This window comes from Ranitomeya variabilis, chromosome 2, assembly GCF_051348905.1.
Source record: "Ranitomeya variabilis isolate aRanVar5 chromosome 2, aRanVar5.hap1, whole genome shotgun sequence".
Lineage (NCBI taxonomy): Eukaryota > Metazoa > Chordata > Amphibia > Anura > Dendrobatidae > Ranitomeya > Ranitomeya variabilis.
In genome coordinates, this window is record NC_135233.1 from 546335076 (window position 1) to 546354181 (window position 19106).

At 41.1% G+C, this 19106-nt stretch overlaps 1 protein-coding gene across 1 annotated transcript in view; it reads left to right on the top strand.

Annotated features, from left to right (window-relative positions):
- The window catches only part of LOC143807021 (cytochrome P450 2B4-like), a 143522-nt gene that overhangs the window by 14715 nt on the left and 109701 nt on the right, over positions 1 to 19106 (top strand). The window contains exons 2-3 of the mRNA XM_077288175.1: positions 9002 to 9164; positions 14020 to 14172. Of these exons, the coding sequence (XP_077144290.1) occupies positions 9002 to 9164; positions 14020 to 14172 (316 nt within the window). The remainder of the gene's footprint in view (positions 1 to 9001; positions 9165 to 14019; positions 14173 to 19106) is intronic.

Below are 19106 nucleotides of genomic sequence, written 5' to 3' on the forward strand. Positions count from 1 at the left end.
CACTCTGATCAGACACCGGATTACACTGGTCACACTCTGATCAGACACTGGATTACACTGGTCACACTCTGATCAGACACTGGATTACACTGGTCACTACCTGATCAGACACTGGATTACACTGGTCACACTCTGATCAGACACTGGATTATACTGGTCACACTCTGATCAGACACTGGATTACACTGGTCACACTCTGATCACACACTGGATTACACTGATCACACTCTGATGAGACACTGGATTACACTGGTCACACTCTGATCACACACTGGATTACACTGGTCACACTCTGATCACACACTGGATTACACTGGTCACACTCTGATCACACACTGGATTACACTGGTCACACTCTGATCAGACACTGGATTACACTGGTCACACTCTGATCAGACACCGGATTACACTGGTCACACTCTGATCAGACACTGGATTACACTGGTCACACTCTGATCAGACACTGGATTACACTGGTCACACTCTGATCACACACTGGATTACACTGGTCACACTCTGATCACACACTGGATTACACTGGTCACACTCTGATCAGACACTGGATTACACTGGTCACACTGATCAAACACTGGATTACACTGGTCACACTCTGATCACACACTGGATTACACTGATCACACTCTGATGAGACACTGGATTACACTGGTCACACTCTGATCAAACACCGGATTACACTGATCGCTCTCTTATCAGACACCGGATTACACTGATCGCACTTTAATCAGACACTGAAATCCACTGGTGACACTCTGATCAGACACTGGATTACACTCGTGACACTCTGATCAGACGCTGGATTACACTGATCACACTCTGATCAGACACCGGATTACACTGATCGCACTCAAATCAGACACTGTATTACACTGGTGAAACTCTGATTAGAACTGGATTACACTGGTCACACTCTGATCACACACTGGATTACACTGGTCACACTCTGATCAGACACTGGATTACACTGGTCACACTCTGATCAGACACCGGATTACACTGGTCACACTCTGATCAGACACCGGATTACACTGGTCACACTCTGATCAGACACTGGATTACACTGGTCACACTCTGATCAGACACTGGATTACACTGGTCACACTCTGATCAGACACTGGATTACACTGGTCACACTCTGATCAGACACCGGATTACACTGGTCACACTCTGATCAGACACTGGATTACACTGGTCACACTCTGATCAGACACTGGATTACACTGGTCACACTCTGATCACACACTGGATTACACTGGTCACACTCTGATCACACACTGGATTACACTGGTCACACTCTGATCAGACACTGGATTACACTGGTCACACTGATCAAACACTGGATTACACTGGTCACACTCTGATCACACACTGGATTACACTGATCACACTCTGATGAGACACTGGATTACACTGGTCACACTCTGATCAAACACCGGATTACACTGATCGCTCTCTTATCAGACACCGGATTACACTGATCGCACTTTAATCAGACACTGAAATCCACTGGTGACACTCTGATCAGACACTGGATTACACTCGTGACACTCTGATCAGACGCTGGATTACACTGATCACACTCTGATCAGACACCGGATTACACTGATCGCACTCAAATCAGACACTGTATTACACTGGTGAAACTCTGATTAGAACTGGATTACACTGGTCACACTCTGATCACACACTGGATTACACTGGTCACACTCTGATCACACACTGGATTACACTGGTCACACTCTGATCAGACACTGGATTACACTGGTCACACTCTGATCAGACACCGGATTACACTGGTCACACTCTGATCAGACACCGGATTACACTGGTCACACTCTGATCAGACACTGGATTACACTGGTCACACTCTGATCAGACACTGGATTACACTGGTCACACTCTGATCAGACACTGGATTACACTGGTCACACTCTGATCAGACACTGGATTATACTGGTCACACTCTGATCAGACACTGGATTACACTGGTCACACTCTGATCACACACTGGATTACACTGGTCACACTCTGATCACACACTGGATTACACTGGTCACACTCTGATCAGACACTGGATTACACTGGTTACACTCTGATCACACACTGGATTACACTGGTCACACTCTGATCAGACACTGGATTACACTGGTCACACTCTGATCACACACTGGATTACACTGGTCACACTCTGATCACACACTGGATTACACTGGTCACACTGATCAGACACTGGATTACACTGGTCACACTCTGATCAGACACCGGATTACACTGGTCACACTCTGATCAGACACTGGATTATACTGGTCACACTCTGATCAGACACTGGATTACACTGGTCACACTCTTATCACACACTGGATTACACTGGTCACACTCTGATCACACACTGGATTACACTGATCACACTCTGATCAGACACTGGATTACACTGGTCACACTGATCAAACACTGGATTACACTGATCGCTCTCTTATCAGACACCGGATTACACTGATCGCACTTTAATCAGACACTGAAATCCACTGGTGACACTCTGATCAGACACTGGATTACACTCGTGACACTCTGATCAGACGCTGGATTACACTGATCACACTCTGATCAGACACCGGATTACACTGATCGCACTCAAATCAGACACTGTATTACACTGGTGAAACTCTGATTAGAACTGGATTACACTGGTCACACTCTGATCACACACTGGATTACACTGGTCACACTCTGATCACACACTGGATTACACTGGTCACACTCTGATCAGACACTGGATTACACTGGTCACACTCTGATCAGACACTGGATTACACTGGTCACACTCTGATCAGACACCGGATTACACTGGTCACACTCTGATCAGACACCGGATTACACTGGTCACACTCTGATCAGACACTGGATTACACTGGTCACACTCTGATCAGACACTGGATTACACTGGTCACACTCTGATCAGACACTGGATTACACTGGTCACACTCTGATCAGACACTGGATTACACTGGTCACACTCTGATCAGACACTGGATTATACTGGTCACACTCTGATCACACACTGGATTACACTGGTCACACTCTGATCACACACTGGATTACACTGATCACACTCTGATGAGACACTGGATTACACTGGTCACACTCTGATCAGACACTGGATTACACTGGTCACACTCTGATCACACACTGGATTACACTGGTCACACTCTGATCACACACTGGATTACACTGGTCACACTCTGATCAGACACTGGATTACACTGGTCACACTCTGATCAGACACTGGATTACACTGGTCACACTCTGATCAGACACTGGATTACACTGGTCACACTCTGATCAGACACTGGATTACACTGGTCACACTCTGATCAGACACTGGATTACATTGGTCACACTCTGATCAGACACTGGATTACACTGGTCACACTCTGATCAGACACTGGATTACACTGGTCACACTCTGATCAGACACTGGATTACACTGGTCACACTCTGATCACACACTGGATTACACTGGTCACACTCTGATCACACACTGGATTACACTGATCACACTCTGATCAGACACTGGATTACACTGGTCACACTGATCAAACACTGGATTACACTGGTCACACTCTGATCACACACTGGATTACACTGATCACACTCTGATGAGACACTGGATTACACTGGTCACACTCTGATCAGACACTGGATTACACTGGTCACAGTCTGATCAGACACTGGATTACACTGGTCATACTCTGACCAGACACTGGATTACACTGATCACACTCTGGTCAGACACAGGATTACACTGGTCACACTCTGATCAGACACCTGATTACACTGGTCACACTCTGATCTGACACTGGATTGCACTGGTCACACTCTGATCAGACACTGGATTACACTGATCACACTCTGATCAGACACCGGATTACACTGATCACACTCTGGTCAGACACAGGATTACACTGGTCACACCCTGATCACACACCGGATTACACTGTTCACTCTCTGTGTCAGACACTGCAAATCAAAAAAGAAAAGAGGAAGCTAAATGCCATAAAAATACAAAATTTTATTGAAACAAAGTTAAAAAAGTGATTAAAAGGGTAACAAAGTAGGGACAACATATGCAAAATGAGGCCACTCATTAGTGGTAATATGCCAAAAAAGATACACTGTGTGCAGAATTATTAGGCAAGTTGTATTTTAGAGGATTATTTTTATTATTGATCAACAACTATGTTTTCAATCAACTAAAAAGGCTCATCAGTATCAAAGCTTAATATTTTTGGAAGTTGGAGGTTTTTTTTTTGTTAGATTTGGCTATCTTAGGAGGATATCTGTTTGTGCAGGTAGCTATTACTGTGCAGAATTATTAGGCAACTTAATAAAAACCAAAAATATTCCCAACTCACTTGTTTATTTTTACCAGGTAAACCAATATAACTGCACAAAATTTAGAAATAAACATTTCTGACATGCAAAAACAAACCCCCAAAAAATTATTGACCAATATAGCCACCTTTCTTTATGATGACACTCAACAGCCTTCCATCCATAGATTCTGTCAGTTGCTTGATCTGTTTACGATCAACATTGCGTGCAGCAGCCACCACAGCCTCCCAGACACTGTTCCGAGAGGTGTACTGTTTTCCCTCCCTGTAGATCTCACATTATATGAGGGACCACAAGTTCTCTATGGGGTTCAGATCAGGTGAACAAGGGGGCCATGTCATTATTTTTTCTTCTTTGAGACCTTTACTGGCCAGCCACGCTGTGGAATAGTTGGAGGCATGTGATGAAGCATTGTCCTGCATGAAAATCATGTTTTTCTTGAACAATACCGACTTCTACCTGTACCACTGCTTGAAGAAGTTGTCTTCCAACAGAAATTGGCAGTAGGTCTGGGAGTTGAGTTTCACTCCATCCTCAACCCGAAAAGGTACCACAAGTTCATCTTTGATGAAACCAGCCCATACCAGTACCCCACCTCCACCTTGCCGGCGTCTGAATCGGAGTGGAGCTCTCTGCCCTTTACTGATCCAGCCTCTGGCTCATCCATCTGGCCCATCAAGAGTCACTCTCATTTCATCAGACCATAAAACCTTTGAAAAGTCAGTCTTAAGATATTTCTTGGCCCAGTCTTGACGTTTTATCTGATGTTTCTTGTTCAAAGGTGGTCGTTTTTCAGCCTTCCTTACCTTGACCATGTCCCTGAGTATCAGACACCTTGTGCTTTTTGTTACTCCAGTAACGTTGCAGCTCTGAAATATGGCAAAACTGGTGGCAAATGGCATCTTGGTAGCTTCACGCTTGATTTTCCTCAATTCATGGACAGTTATTTTGCGCCTTTTTTGCCCAACACGCTTCTTGCGACCTTGTTGGCTATTTGCCATGAAACGCTTGATTGTTCAGTGATCACACTTCAAAAGTTTGGCAATTTCAAGACTGCTGCATCCCTGGGAATCATCATCATACAGCACCGAGTGGCGCGTGGGGTCCGACCGTCCAGTCAGTGAACGGAGAATGAGCAGCTCATCGCCAAGCAGAAAGATGAGCAGCAGTGCATCACCTGTGTGTGTCTGTGACAGAGAAAGTGAAGCAGTCTTCCTTCCTGGAGCAAAGGCAGACCTACAGTATGGCATCTGAGTGAGTGAGTGATGCTGGGACATGTAGACTGTCTGTATATACTACACTACATGGCTGTGCTATATACTACGTGGCTGTGCCATATACTACATGGCTGTGCTATATACTATGTGGGCTGTTATATACTACATGGGCTGCTATACACTACGTGGGCTATGCTATATACTACATGGGCTGTTAATCTGGCATTGTACTATACCTATATTTCTCTGCTGTATCTGGATCATGAATCGTGGTTTGTGTTAAAGGTAGTGGGGGCCCACTGAGACTCTTTCGCCCGGGGCCCTCAAAAACCTGGAGCCGGCCGTGGACCCTAGCATTAAGATAGGCCATTAATATAATTTGCTCAGAGTCTCACTTTAAGCAAGGCCTCATTCACACATCCATGTTTAAACCCTTTCTGCCATCCGACGTACTATTCCGTCCATGTGACCTGGGCCTTACTTCCCATGGACAGAATAGAATGTCATACGCGATCAGCCGTGCTCACGTGGGGAGCGCGGCCAATCGCGGCTGGGTGTCAGCCAGCACTAAGAGCCAGGAGTGGTCACGGACCGCTCCTGGCACTTTAACCCCTGGAACACTGCGATCAAACAAGATCGCAGTGTTCTGGTGGCATAGAGAAGCATTGTGCAGGGAGAGGGCTCCCTGCGTGCTTCTCTGAGACCCTCAGAACAACCTGATGTGATCGCGTTGTTCTGAGGTTCTCCCTGCCTGCAGACCCCCAGATCCAAGATGGCCGCGGGGTCCTTCCTGGTTCTGCAGGGAGGTGGCTTGTCAGTGTCTGCTAAGAGCAGGACCTGAGAAGCCTCCTTCACTGCCTGTCAGATCGCTGATCTGACACAGGGCTGTGCAAAACATCAGATCAGTGATCTGACCCTATACAATGATGTCCCAAGTTGGGACAATGTAAAAAATATATATTATACTGTGTAAAAATATTTTTAAAAGAAAAAAATATATACTGTTCCAATAAATACATTTCTTTATGTAAATAAAAAAAACAATAAAAGTACGCATATTTAGTATCGCCGCGTCTGTAACGACCCGACCTATAAACTGTCCCACTAACTAACCCCTTCTGTGAACACCATAAAAAAATAAAAACGAGGCAAAAAACAATGATTTATCATCCCGCCGAACAAAAAGTGGAATAACACGCGATCAAAATAAGATATAAATAAACATGGTGACACTGAAAACAAGCTGCCATAGAGCGTCAGCAGCAAAAAAATAAAAAAGTTATAGCCCTCAGAATAAAGTGATGCAAAAATAATTATTTTTTATATAAAATAGTTTTTATTGTATAAAAGCGCCAAAATGTAAAAAAATTATATAAATGAAGTATCACTGTAATCATACTGATCCGAAGAATAAAACTGCTTTATCAATTTTACCACATGTGGAACGGTATAAACGCCCCCCCAAAAGAAATTCATGAATTGCTGTTTTTTGTTCAGTCTCCCAAAAATCATAACAAAAGCGATCAAAAAAAGTCATGTGCCCGAAAATGGTACCAATAGAAACGTCAACTCGTCCCACTAAAAAACAAGACCTCACATAACTCTATGGGCCAAAATATGGAAAACTTATAGCTCTCAAAATGTGGTGATGCAAAAGCTATATTTTGCAATAAAAAGCTTCTTTTAGTGTGTGACAGCTGCCAAACATAAAAACCCGCTATAAAAATCTGCTATATATAGTAAATCCAACCCCCCTTTATCACCCCCTTAGTTCAGGAAAAAAATAAAATAAAAAAATGTATTTATTTTTATTTTCCCATTAGGGTTAGGGATAGGGCTAAAGTTAGGGTTGGGGCTAAAGAAAGGGTTAGAGTTGGGGCTAAAGTTAGGGTTGGTTCTAAAGTTTAGGGTTAGGCTCGGGGCTAGAGTTGGGGTTAGGGTTTGGATTACATTTATGGTTGGGGTTAGGGTTGGGATTAGGGTTAGGGGTGTGTCAGGGTAGGGGTGTGGTTAGGGTTATGATTAGGGCTGGGATTAGGGTTAAGTGTGTGTTGGGGTTAGGGTTGGAGTTAGAATTGGGGGGATTCCACTGTTTAGGCACATATCTGAGGCTCTCCAAATGCGACATGGCGTATGATCTCAATTCCAGCCAATTTTGCATTGAAAAGTCAAATGGCGCTCCTTCCCTTCCGAGCTCTGCTATGCACCCAAACAGTGGTTTACCCCCACATATGGGGTATCAGAGTACTCAGGACAAATTGCACAACAACTTTTGGGGTCCAATTTCTCCTGTTACCCTTGGGAAAATAAAACAAATTGTATCGGAATTAAATTTTTTGTGAAAAAAAGTTAAATGTTCCTTTTATTTTAAACATTCCAAAAATTCCTGTGAAACACCTGAAGGGTTAATAAACTTCTTAAATGTGGTTTTGAGTACATTGAGAGGTTCAGTTTTTAGAATGGTGTCACTTTTGGGTATTTTCTATCATATAGACCCCCTCAAAGTGACTTCAAATGTAACGTCCCTAAAAAAAAAAGGTGTTGTAAAAATGAGAAATCGCGGGTCAACTTTTAACCCTTATAGCTTCCCAGCAAAAAAAAATTTGGTTAAACAAATTGTGCTGATATAAAGTAGACATGTGGGAAATGTTACTTATTAAGTATTTTGTGTGACATATCTCTGTGATTTAAGGGCATGAAAATTCAAAGTTGGAAAATTGTGAAATTTTCCATATTTTCGCCAAATTTCCTTTTTTTTTTTCACAAGTCATATCAAAGAAATTTTACCACTAACGTGCAGTAAAATATGTCACTAGAAAACTGTCAGAATCACCGGGATCCATGGAAGCATTCCAGAGTTATTACCACATAAAGGGACAGTGGGCAGAATTGTAAATATTGGCCAGGTCATGCAAAGCACCCTTAAGGGGTTAAAATACACATGTGAATAATGGTACCAGTGTCATTCAGCGTGTAGCTTTAATTTTATCGTGTTACTATTATTTTGTGGTACTAGGTGTTCTGGCGTTTGGGTGGAGTAACGATTATAAGAAGCATGATGTTGCGAGTATATAATCAAGTTGTCAATTGCTATGTATTCCACCTCTTTGCTCTCCTTGCCTGAGTGTATTTTCTTTTCACGGATTAATAAAGAAGAATATTTTATTTATAATATGTGCAACTTGCTTTATTTCTTCTGAATTGGTCTATGTGCCACTACTGCATATGACAGAGCATGTCCGCACGCGACCATTGCTGTTACCTGTGAGGACAACATGTATTGATGCCTTGTTACATCATATTGGGAGTAACAATAGCGCTAAGTGAATTGTTTTTTATTTGTTACTAAAATTTCAATAATTTTTTTGTTTTAGTTCTCTGAGGAATATGGACCAGTGTACACTATTTACATAGGGGCCACACCAGCTGTGGTGGTCCGAGGACTCAAAGATCTCAAAGAAATTTTGGTCAATAAAGGGCATGACTTTGCAGACAGGCCTTATACCAGACTGATTAATGACATCTCTGAAACAAAAGGTAATTTGAGAGTTTTCTGAGGTCACTGTTACAGGCCTGATAAATAGTAACACACTGCATAGTTACATACGGTAATTAGTATGCATGAAAAAAGACCTGTGCCCATCAAGTTCAACCAATTTTTGGGAGAGGGTCTTGATTGAAGGGAAAGGGAATAAGTGCAACAAAAATGCATGAACTAATCCGCTCTAAAAGCAATTTTTTCCTCTCTTGATCTTGAGTGATGACCGACTGGATCAACATTCATGTCTAGAATTTCATGAGTATGTTTGCAGGAAAATCACAATCATTTAAGGCTTTTTTAGCTATCAACCGTTCCTGATGTGACCACCAGATCTGGAGGTAGCTGTTCCACAGGTTAATAGTTCTGTTAATGAAACAGCTTTGACTAAATTCTTTATTTGGACTATTTATGTGCTGTAGGAGGTAATTGGGTAGCCGCTAAATCGTTTTTTTTCCCAAGACGAAATACATTTATTTATTTTAATTTTTCTTCATAACTAAGATCCCGAATGTCCCTTTTCAGTTCTGTGGCTCTTTATACATTTTTTAGCTCCAGGACTGTATAAACTGATAAGTTGATAAGTATTAGTGTGACCTAATGCTTATCAAAGTGATATTAGTACACCGCTGACCCGCAAGTTCATACCTCTTAATACATGACAATGTCCTGCCGGCCTTAAAAGCCCATGATTGATATTGCATGCTGTTATTTACTCTGTGATCTTTAAGTACTTCCAGATTCTTCCATTAGGCCTCATTCAAACATCCTTTTTTCTCTTGTATGTGAATAAAGGACCTATTTTCAACATTGGTTTGGTTCAGATTTTCATCGGTGTTTGGATAGTGTGTCTGGTTTCTCCATCAGAGTTTCATGTAAGATTTACTCACATACATAAAAAAATATTGAAATACTTCTCCTACCCACTTCGATTTTAAAATAGAACACATACTGAATGTGATTTTGATCCACAACTTGGAAATGAGACCTATCTTCATGATTTTTTGGTTTATGGTTCACATAAAAACATGGACATGTGAACAGTTCTGTAAACTATAGTCGGTTGCTGTTCTACCCTTGTTTTTCAAGGATAGAACATGATTGTGCATCACGGATGTCTGACTCATTTATTTTCTCTGCCTAGATTTACATTGAGTTGTTTTATGGGTTCTCATACCCATTTGTAGACTTTTACACAAGTGAACATATAAAGAAACCAGCAATATAAATTCACATAAATATACTAAACTCAGAAATAATCATAAACAATAAGGAGAAATCAAGAGTTTTTTTGCGTATAAAAGTATATATTTTTTATTATTACATATAATGTTAACAAATATTCATTATTAAAATAGTACTAAAGACAATATGTCAGTATGAAAACAAAAATGATCCAACTTAGGTGATAGCGCAAAAACGCGATCACTAGCAGAGAACTAACAGTGTGAATAGGTTCCAAATAATTATTAGCTACCAAAATAGGTGTGTGCAAACTAACACAAAAATCCTGTGTTAGCTATAGGTGTGACACAGGTTTGGATAAGAGTAGTCCAAACCACGCTGATCTGAGTAACAGCAACGATCTAATAATAAGCAGCTTCACACCTAACATTTACTGAGGAACCACACATAAAATAAAACAGTAAAAAGGTTATTTACCCATATTATGAAAATGTCATCTCTGCGAGTGATCGCTCTCCCCGACGCGCGTTTCGCGAGACAGAGTCTCGCTTCCTCAAGGGGCGTGGTCTTATAGGGGTGAGCGTCAGCATTAAATATCACCGTAATCCGGTCACATGGAAAGAAACCGGCAAATGGCATGACGCGTATGATCGTAAGTGTGGATGCCGTTCCCGGACTCCCGGCTGCCAATCAGCGATCCCCATGCACCCGTCGGGAGCAGCGGCCGGCGCCAAGCCGCATACTGCCCAGCAGGCAACAGGAGAAAGCCTCAAGACAGCATGGAGACAGACAACGAAAACATCATGCAAGAAACAGGGGCGATCAGGTCATATTGACAATACTTCAATAAATATATACATAATATATAAAGAGAAAATCAATTAATAAAAACACAATCGGAGAATATAGGCAGCAACAAATTATTTAAAGTGCATAGTGAATAAATAACGAGCGCATATACAAAGTGAAACAATCGCACATTAATATAATAAATAAGACAATACAATGTGCAAAAAAAATGTGCAGGATTGATCGTAAATGTAGATAAAAGAATGTTTTACATAATAGAACATGTGAATACTTCCAATATAATAATTTAATGATATACCTACAAACAACACAAATACAAGGTAATAAGTATGAAACAACAGAGATACAATATATAATAAAGTGCAAGAAAAACTCATAAACATGAGTCTACAAATGTGCTGAATATAAAATTTGATGAACGTGATCTTCTTCATGAAGGACAGTTGATGGACGTAATAAATTGCCTGCCATAAATACTCAACGATCTCAATAAATCTACACAGAATAAAAAAAAGAAGCAATGAATAAAAACACATAAAAACAAGAACGCCACAGATAAGACCAACAAAGAAGGAGGATGGTATATCTGGAGAGGGTATCTCAAAAAAGGAGTAAATCAAACTCTATAATTATAAGAATGATGAATACCCATTAGTTTCATTTAATCCATCCGGCACCATTGTGCCTAGGGTGAAGATCCACCTGCATTCTTTTTGCGCTAGCAGGCCTTTAATATCCCCACCTCTAATGCCACATTGTACATGTTCTATACCTCGAACTGCAAGATGGTTGGGATTGCAGTTATGGAATTGACGAAAATGTCGGGGTAGTGTTTTTAAAAGGGAAATGTCAGTTTCTTTTTTTGCCGCTGCAATATCTCGGACATGTTCCCGAACACGAGTACCCAGACGTCTAGAGGTCAAACCCACATAGATTTTGGAACATGTACAAGTCGCATAGTATATAACTTGTGTAGTATTACAAGTTATACGTTGTTTGATGTTAAACTGTTTTCCATCTACCAAATGGAAATTTGAAGATCGAATAATATTTTTACATGCTATGCAATTACCGCATGAAAAGCAGCCCTTAACGGGTCTACTTGAACCAAAATATGCACCCTCATGTGCAACAATTGGAACATAATGGCTACTCATTAATAAATCCCCCAAATTTTTACTGCGTCGAGAGGTCATGAGAGGTGAGCTAGTAAGGTTCTCAGCCAATACTGCATCAGTTTTTAATACATGCCAGTATTTTTGAATGCAGGTTCTCATTTCTTGCCAATGTCCATTATATGTAGAAATATAACGGATTTTATTTTCCTTTTCACTGCATTTGGCCCTTGGGCATAGTAAATCCTCTCTCGAGCATAATTTTGCCCTATTGTACCCTGCCTTGATACATTTTTTAGAATATCCTCTCTCCAAAAATCTTTCACGGAGATCCCTGGCCTGAGATTGAAAATTAAGTTCAGAGGAGCAGATCCGCCTCATTCTGAGGAATTGACCAACTGGGATGGCCTTAATAGTACTGTAAGGGTGACTGGAATTAGCATGTAGCAATGAATTTGTGGAAGTAGGTTTTCTATGTACATCTGTTTGCAAAAACAGATCTCTGTCCACCTGAATGTTAATATCCAAAAATTCAACTGACTTCCTGCTACAAAAATATGTTAATTTAATATTCATGTCATTGCAATTCAATTGCTGCATGAATTTCTGTAATTGAATTTCAGTACCCTGCCAAATAATAAGTAAATCATCAATATAACGTAACCAGCACTGCACATGGTCCGCGTCCCGGACGCCATCCCCGCCGAACACACCCCTCTCCCAGTAACCCAGGAAGAGGCCGGCGAAAGATGGCGCACAGGCCGCGCCCATGGCAGTGCCGCGTTTCTGTAAATAAAAAATGTCTTTAAATACAAAAAAATTTTTTGTTAAAATAAAATCCAATAGTTCAAGAATGAGTTCACATGTATGGCCATCCCAGTTGCTAGTCCCCAGAAAGAAGCGGACCGCCTCCATGCCATCATCATGGCGGATACACGTATAAAGTGTTTCTATATCCGCAGTGACCAGAAACATATCCTCCTCAAGTTGTATGCCATTAATTCTAGTAAGAACATCCGAAGTGTCTCTGGCATAGGAGGGGAGCGACTCAACTAAAGGTTTCAAATAATAATCAATAAATTTACAAATTGGGTCGCAAAGCCCTCCCATGCCAGAGACAATTGGACGGCCTGGAGGGTTCAATGGGTCTTTATGTACCTTAGGGATAAAGTACAATGTGGGAATTTTAGGAAATTTAGTAAACAGCCCATCAAACATTTTTTTAGGGATAATTCCTTGTTCTAATGCCCTTTGGAGAATTTCTTCCAATTGATTCTGAAATTTAAGAACAGGATTACCATCAAGCCTGGCATAGGTATTAGTATCCTTAAGATGCCTACTAGCCTCTCGCTCATACATTGAACGGGGACAAAGAACAACATTTGCGCTATCACCTAAGTTGGATCATTTTTGTTTTCATACTGACATATTGTCTTTAGTACTATTATAATAATGAATATTTGTTAACATTATATGTAATAATGAAAAATATATACTTTTATACGCAAAAAAACCTCTTGATTTCTCCTTATTGTTTTACACAAGTGAATTGGATCAGTTTTCTTAAGGTATTGTTATTTGTCTTGTCTGACAAGAGAGGAGAGTAGCCCAGTGGGCTTCAGGAATTGTCCATGACATTTTCATACTTATTTCATCGATAAGAGCTATTTTACACTGAAACTTTGGGTGATATTTCCAAAAAGGTTTTGTCATATTCCATTACCATAAATACTCTTTTCTCCAGGTTTGATAGTAGCTCCTTATGGGCCAGCATGGAAGGAGCACAGGCGGTTCACACTTTCTACACTCCGGGATTTTGGCCTGGGTAAAAAATCCATGGAAGAGAAAATTTGCGAGGAGAGTGTACATCTAATTCAAGAATTTAAGAAAAATAAAGGTAAAAGTATTGATGTACAGATGAAATCTAAACCATTTAAATAAACCAATACTTGGATGGCAATCAACCAAAGGAAAGATATACGGTGAAGCAAGAAAAGAGGGAGGAAAAAAAGGGGGAGGCTCATTCCAGTGAGCATATAATGAAAAGATCCTAAATATGAATGAGTGGCAGATTGGAATATAGCTAAACCTGGAAAAGCATATTCAATCCATGCAGTCCAGATCTTACCAAATTCCTCATGGTTATTCAGCCATACTACTGCATGGATGACTATGGGCTGTCTGTTATACTTCATGGATGACTATGAGCTGTGTACTATACTAGATGTAGAAGGATGACTAAGGGCTGTGCATTATAATACATGGAGGACTTTGGGCTGTGCATAATACTATATGGAGGACTATGGGCTGTGGATTACACAAATATAAAGGACTATGGGCTGTGCATTATATAAGGAGGTACATTATACAGTATGAATGTATGAAAGACTTTGGAAGTGCAATATACTGTATGGGGGTGCATTATACTGTATGGGGGTGCATTATACTTTGGGGAGTTCTATGGTCTGTGCGTTAAAAATATATGGAGGACTATGGGGAGTGTGTTATACTTCTTTTATGGGTCTCCATTACTCTATGAATGCCCCCGCTGAGGATAGTTACATAGTTATTAAGGTTGAAGGAAAACTTTAAGTTCATCTAGTTCAACCCATAGCCTAACCTAACATGCCCTAACATGTTGATCCAGAGGAAGGCGAAAAAAACCCATGTGGCAAAGAGTAAGCTCCACCTTGGGGAAAAAAATTCCTTCCCGACTCCACATACGGCAATCAGACTAATTCCCTGGATTAACGCCCTATCAAGGAATCTAGTGTATATACCCTGTAACATTATACTTTTCCAGAAAGGTATCCAGTCCACTCTTAAATTTAAGTAATGAATCACTCATTACAACATCATACGGCAGAGAGTTCCATAGTCTCACTGCTCTTACAGTAAAGAATCCGCGTCTGTTATTATGCTTAAGCCTTCTTTCCTCCAGACGTAGAGGATGCCCCCTTGTCCCTGTCTCAGATCTATGATTAAAAAGATCATCAGAAAGGTCTTTGTACCGTCCCCTCATATATTTATACATTAAAATAAGATATTTATAAAATAGATATTTTTCCAAACTAAATAGCCCCAAGTGTAATAACCTATCTTGGTATTGCAGACCCCCCAGTCCTCTAATAACCTTGGTCGCTCTTCTGTGCACCCGCTCCAGTTCAGCTATGTCTTTCTTATACACCAGAGACCAGAACTGTGCACAGTATTCTAAGTGTGGTCGAACTAGTGACTTGTATAGAGATAAAATTATGTTCTCCTCATGAGCATCTATGCCTCTTTTAGTGCATCCCATTATTTTATTTGCCTTTGTAGCAGCTGCCTGACACTGGCCACTGAATAGGAGTTTGTCATCCACCCATACACCCAGGTCTTTTTCATTGACGGTTTTGCCCAGAGTTTTAGAATTAAGCACATAGTTATACATCTTATTACTTCTACCCAAGTGCATGACCTTACATTTATCCCCATTAAAGCTTATTTGCCATTTATCAGCCCAAGCTTCTAGTTTACATAAATCATCCTGTAATATAAAACTGTCCTCCTCTGTATTGATTACCCTGCAGAGTTTAGTGTCATCTGCAAATATTGAAATTCTACTCTGAATGCCCCCTACAAGGTCATTAATAGGGTTGAGCGACTTATTTTTATAGGATCGGGTCGGGTTTCACGAAACCCGACTTTCTCAAAAGTCGGGTCGAGTGAAATCGGCCGATCCTATAAAAAAGTCGGGGTCGGCCGAAACACGAAACCCAATGCAGTGCAATGGGATACTATGGTTGCCAGGGTCTGAAGGAGAGGAAACTCTCCTTCAGGCCCTGGGATCCATATTAATGTGTAAAATAAAGAATTAAAATAAAAAATATTGATATACTCACCTCTCCGACGCAGCCTGGACCTTACCGCTGGTAACTGGCAGCCTTCTTTGCTTAAAATGAGCGCGTTCAGGGCCTTCCATGACGTCACGGCTTCTGATTGGTCGCGGCCGCCCATGTGACCGCCACCCGACCAATCACAAGCTGTGACGTAATTCTCAGGTCCTAAATTCCTAATTCTAGGAATTTAGGACCTGAGAATTACGTCACGGCTTGTGATTGGTCGAGGCCGCCCATGTGACCGCCACGCGACCAATCACAAGCTGTGACGTAATTCTCAGGTCCTAAATTCCTAGAATTAGGAATTTAGGACCTGAGAATTACGTCACGGCTTGTGATTGGTCGCGTGGCGGTCATATGGGCTGCCTTGACCAATCACAAGCCGTGACGTCATCTAAGGCCCTGAACGCGCTCATTCTTAGGAAGGAAGGCTGCCGGAAAGAAGCCGAGGGTGAGTATATTCCTATTAGGTATATACTCACCCTTGGACGCGCCCTGCTTCTTTCCGGCAGCCTTCCTTCTTAAGAATGAGCGCGTTCAGGGCCTTAGATGACGTCACGGCTTGTGATTGGTTGCGGCCGCCCATGTGACCGCCACGCGACCAATCACAAGCTGTGACGTAATTCTCAGGTCCTAAATTCCTAGAATTAGGAATTTAGGACCTGAGAATTACGTCACGGCTTGTGATTGGTCGCGTGGCGGTCACATGAGCGGCACGCGACCAATCAGAAGCCGTGATGTCATGGAAGGCCCTGAACGCGCTCATTTTAAGCGAAGAAGGCTGCCGGTTACCAGCGGCGATATCCAGGGGCCTCCGGAGAGGTGAGTATATCAATATTTTTTATTTTAATTCTTTATTTTACACTTAAATGTGGATTCCGATACCGATTTCCGATATCGCAAACATATCGGAACTTGGTATCGGAATTCCGATACCAGATTCAGAAGATCGCCGACCTCATGGCCGACCACACAGGGGTCGGGTCGGGTTTCATGAAACCCGACTTTGCCAAAAGACGGCGACTTCTGAAAATGGCCGACTCGTTTCGCTCAACCCTAGTCATTAATAAATATGTTAAAAAGAAGAGGGCCCAATACTGACCCCTGTGGTACCCCACTGCTAACCGCGACCCAGTCCGAGTGTGCTCCATTAATAACCACCCTTTGTTTCCTATCCCTGAGCCAGCTCTCAATCCACTTGCACATATTTTCCCCTATCCACATTATTCTCATTTTAAGTAACAACCTTTTGTGTGGCACCGTATCAAAAGCTTTTGAAAAGTCCATTTACACTACATCCACTGGGCTCCCTTGGTCCAGTCCGGAACTTACCTCTTCATAGAAGCTGATCAAATTAGTCTGACATGAACGGTCCCTAGTAAACCCGTGCTGATACTGGGTCATGAGGTTATTCCTCTTCAGATACTCCAGTATAGCATCCCTTAGAAAGCCCTCCAGGATTTTACCCACAGTAGAGGTTAAGCTTACTGGCCTATAATTACCGAGTTCAGTTTTTGTCCCCTTGTTGAATATTGGCACCACATTTGCTATACGCCAGTCCTGTGGTACAGACCCTGTTATTATGGAGTCTTTAAAGATTAAAAATAATGGTCTATCAATGACTGTACTTAATTCCTGCCGTACTCGAGGGTGTATCCCATCCGGGCCCGGAGATTTGTCAATTTTAGTGATTTTTAGACGCCGCCGTACTTCCTGCTGGGTTAAGCAGGTGACATTTAATTGGGAATTTTTGTTATCACTAGTCATTTTGTCTGCCATGGGATTTTCTTTTGTAAATACTGATGAAAAAAAGTCATTTAGCATATTGGCTTTTTCCTCATCCTCATCCACCATTTCACCCAGACTATTTTTAAGGGGGCCAACACTATCATTTTTTAGTTTCTTACTATTTATGTAGTTAAAGAATATTTTGGGATTATTTTTACTCTCTCTGGCAATGAGTCTCTCTGTCTCAATCTTTGCTGCCTTGATTTGCTTTTTACAGAATTTATTTAATTTTCTGTATTTATTTAATGCCTCCTCACTACCTAGTTCCTTTAATTCTCTAAATGCTTTCTTTTTGTCACTTATTGCGCCCCTTACAGCTCTATTTAGCCATATTGGTTTCCTCCTATTTCTAGTATGCTTTACTTTTTTCTATACACTAAAAAACAGGCAGGGTGGGGGACATATGCTAAGATGGGGAATATATATAATAGGATGGGGCCCAGGATAAGGGACATATACTTGGATGGGTCATTCACACACATGTATTCACACACAGTGGTATGAACTATTCTATTGCATGTTTGTCACACGTAAATGTTTTGAATTACCAAACAAATTTAACCCCTTCACCCCAAAGCCTGTTTTCACCTAAGTGACACGGCCAATTTTTACAATTCTGACCACTGTCACTTTATGAGGTCATAACTCTGAAACGCTTCAACGGATCCTGGTGATTCTGAGATTGTTTTCTCGTGACATATTGTACTTTAAAGTGGTAAAACTTCTTCGATATGACTTGCATTTATTTGTGAAAAAAACAGAAATTTGTCGAAAATTATGAAAATTTAGCAATTTTCAAATTTTTCGTTTTTATGCCCTTAAATTAGAGTCATATCACATAATATAGTTAATAAACAACATTTCCCACATGTCTGCTTTACATCAGCACAATTTTGGAAACATAATTTTTTTTTGTTAGGGAGTTATAAGGGTTAAAAGTTGACCAGCGATTTCTCATTTTTGCAACAAAATTTGCAAAACCATTTTTTTTACGGACCACCTCACACTTGAAGTGACTTTGAGGGGTCTATATGACAGAAAATGTCCAAAAGTGACACCATTCTAAAAACTGCACCCCTCAAGGTACTCTAAACCACATTCAAAAAGTTTATTAACCCTTCAGGTGCTTCACAGGAATTTTTGGAATGTTTAAAAAAAATTGAAC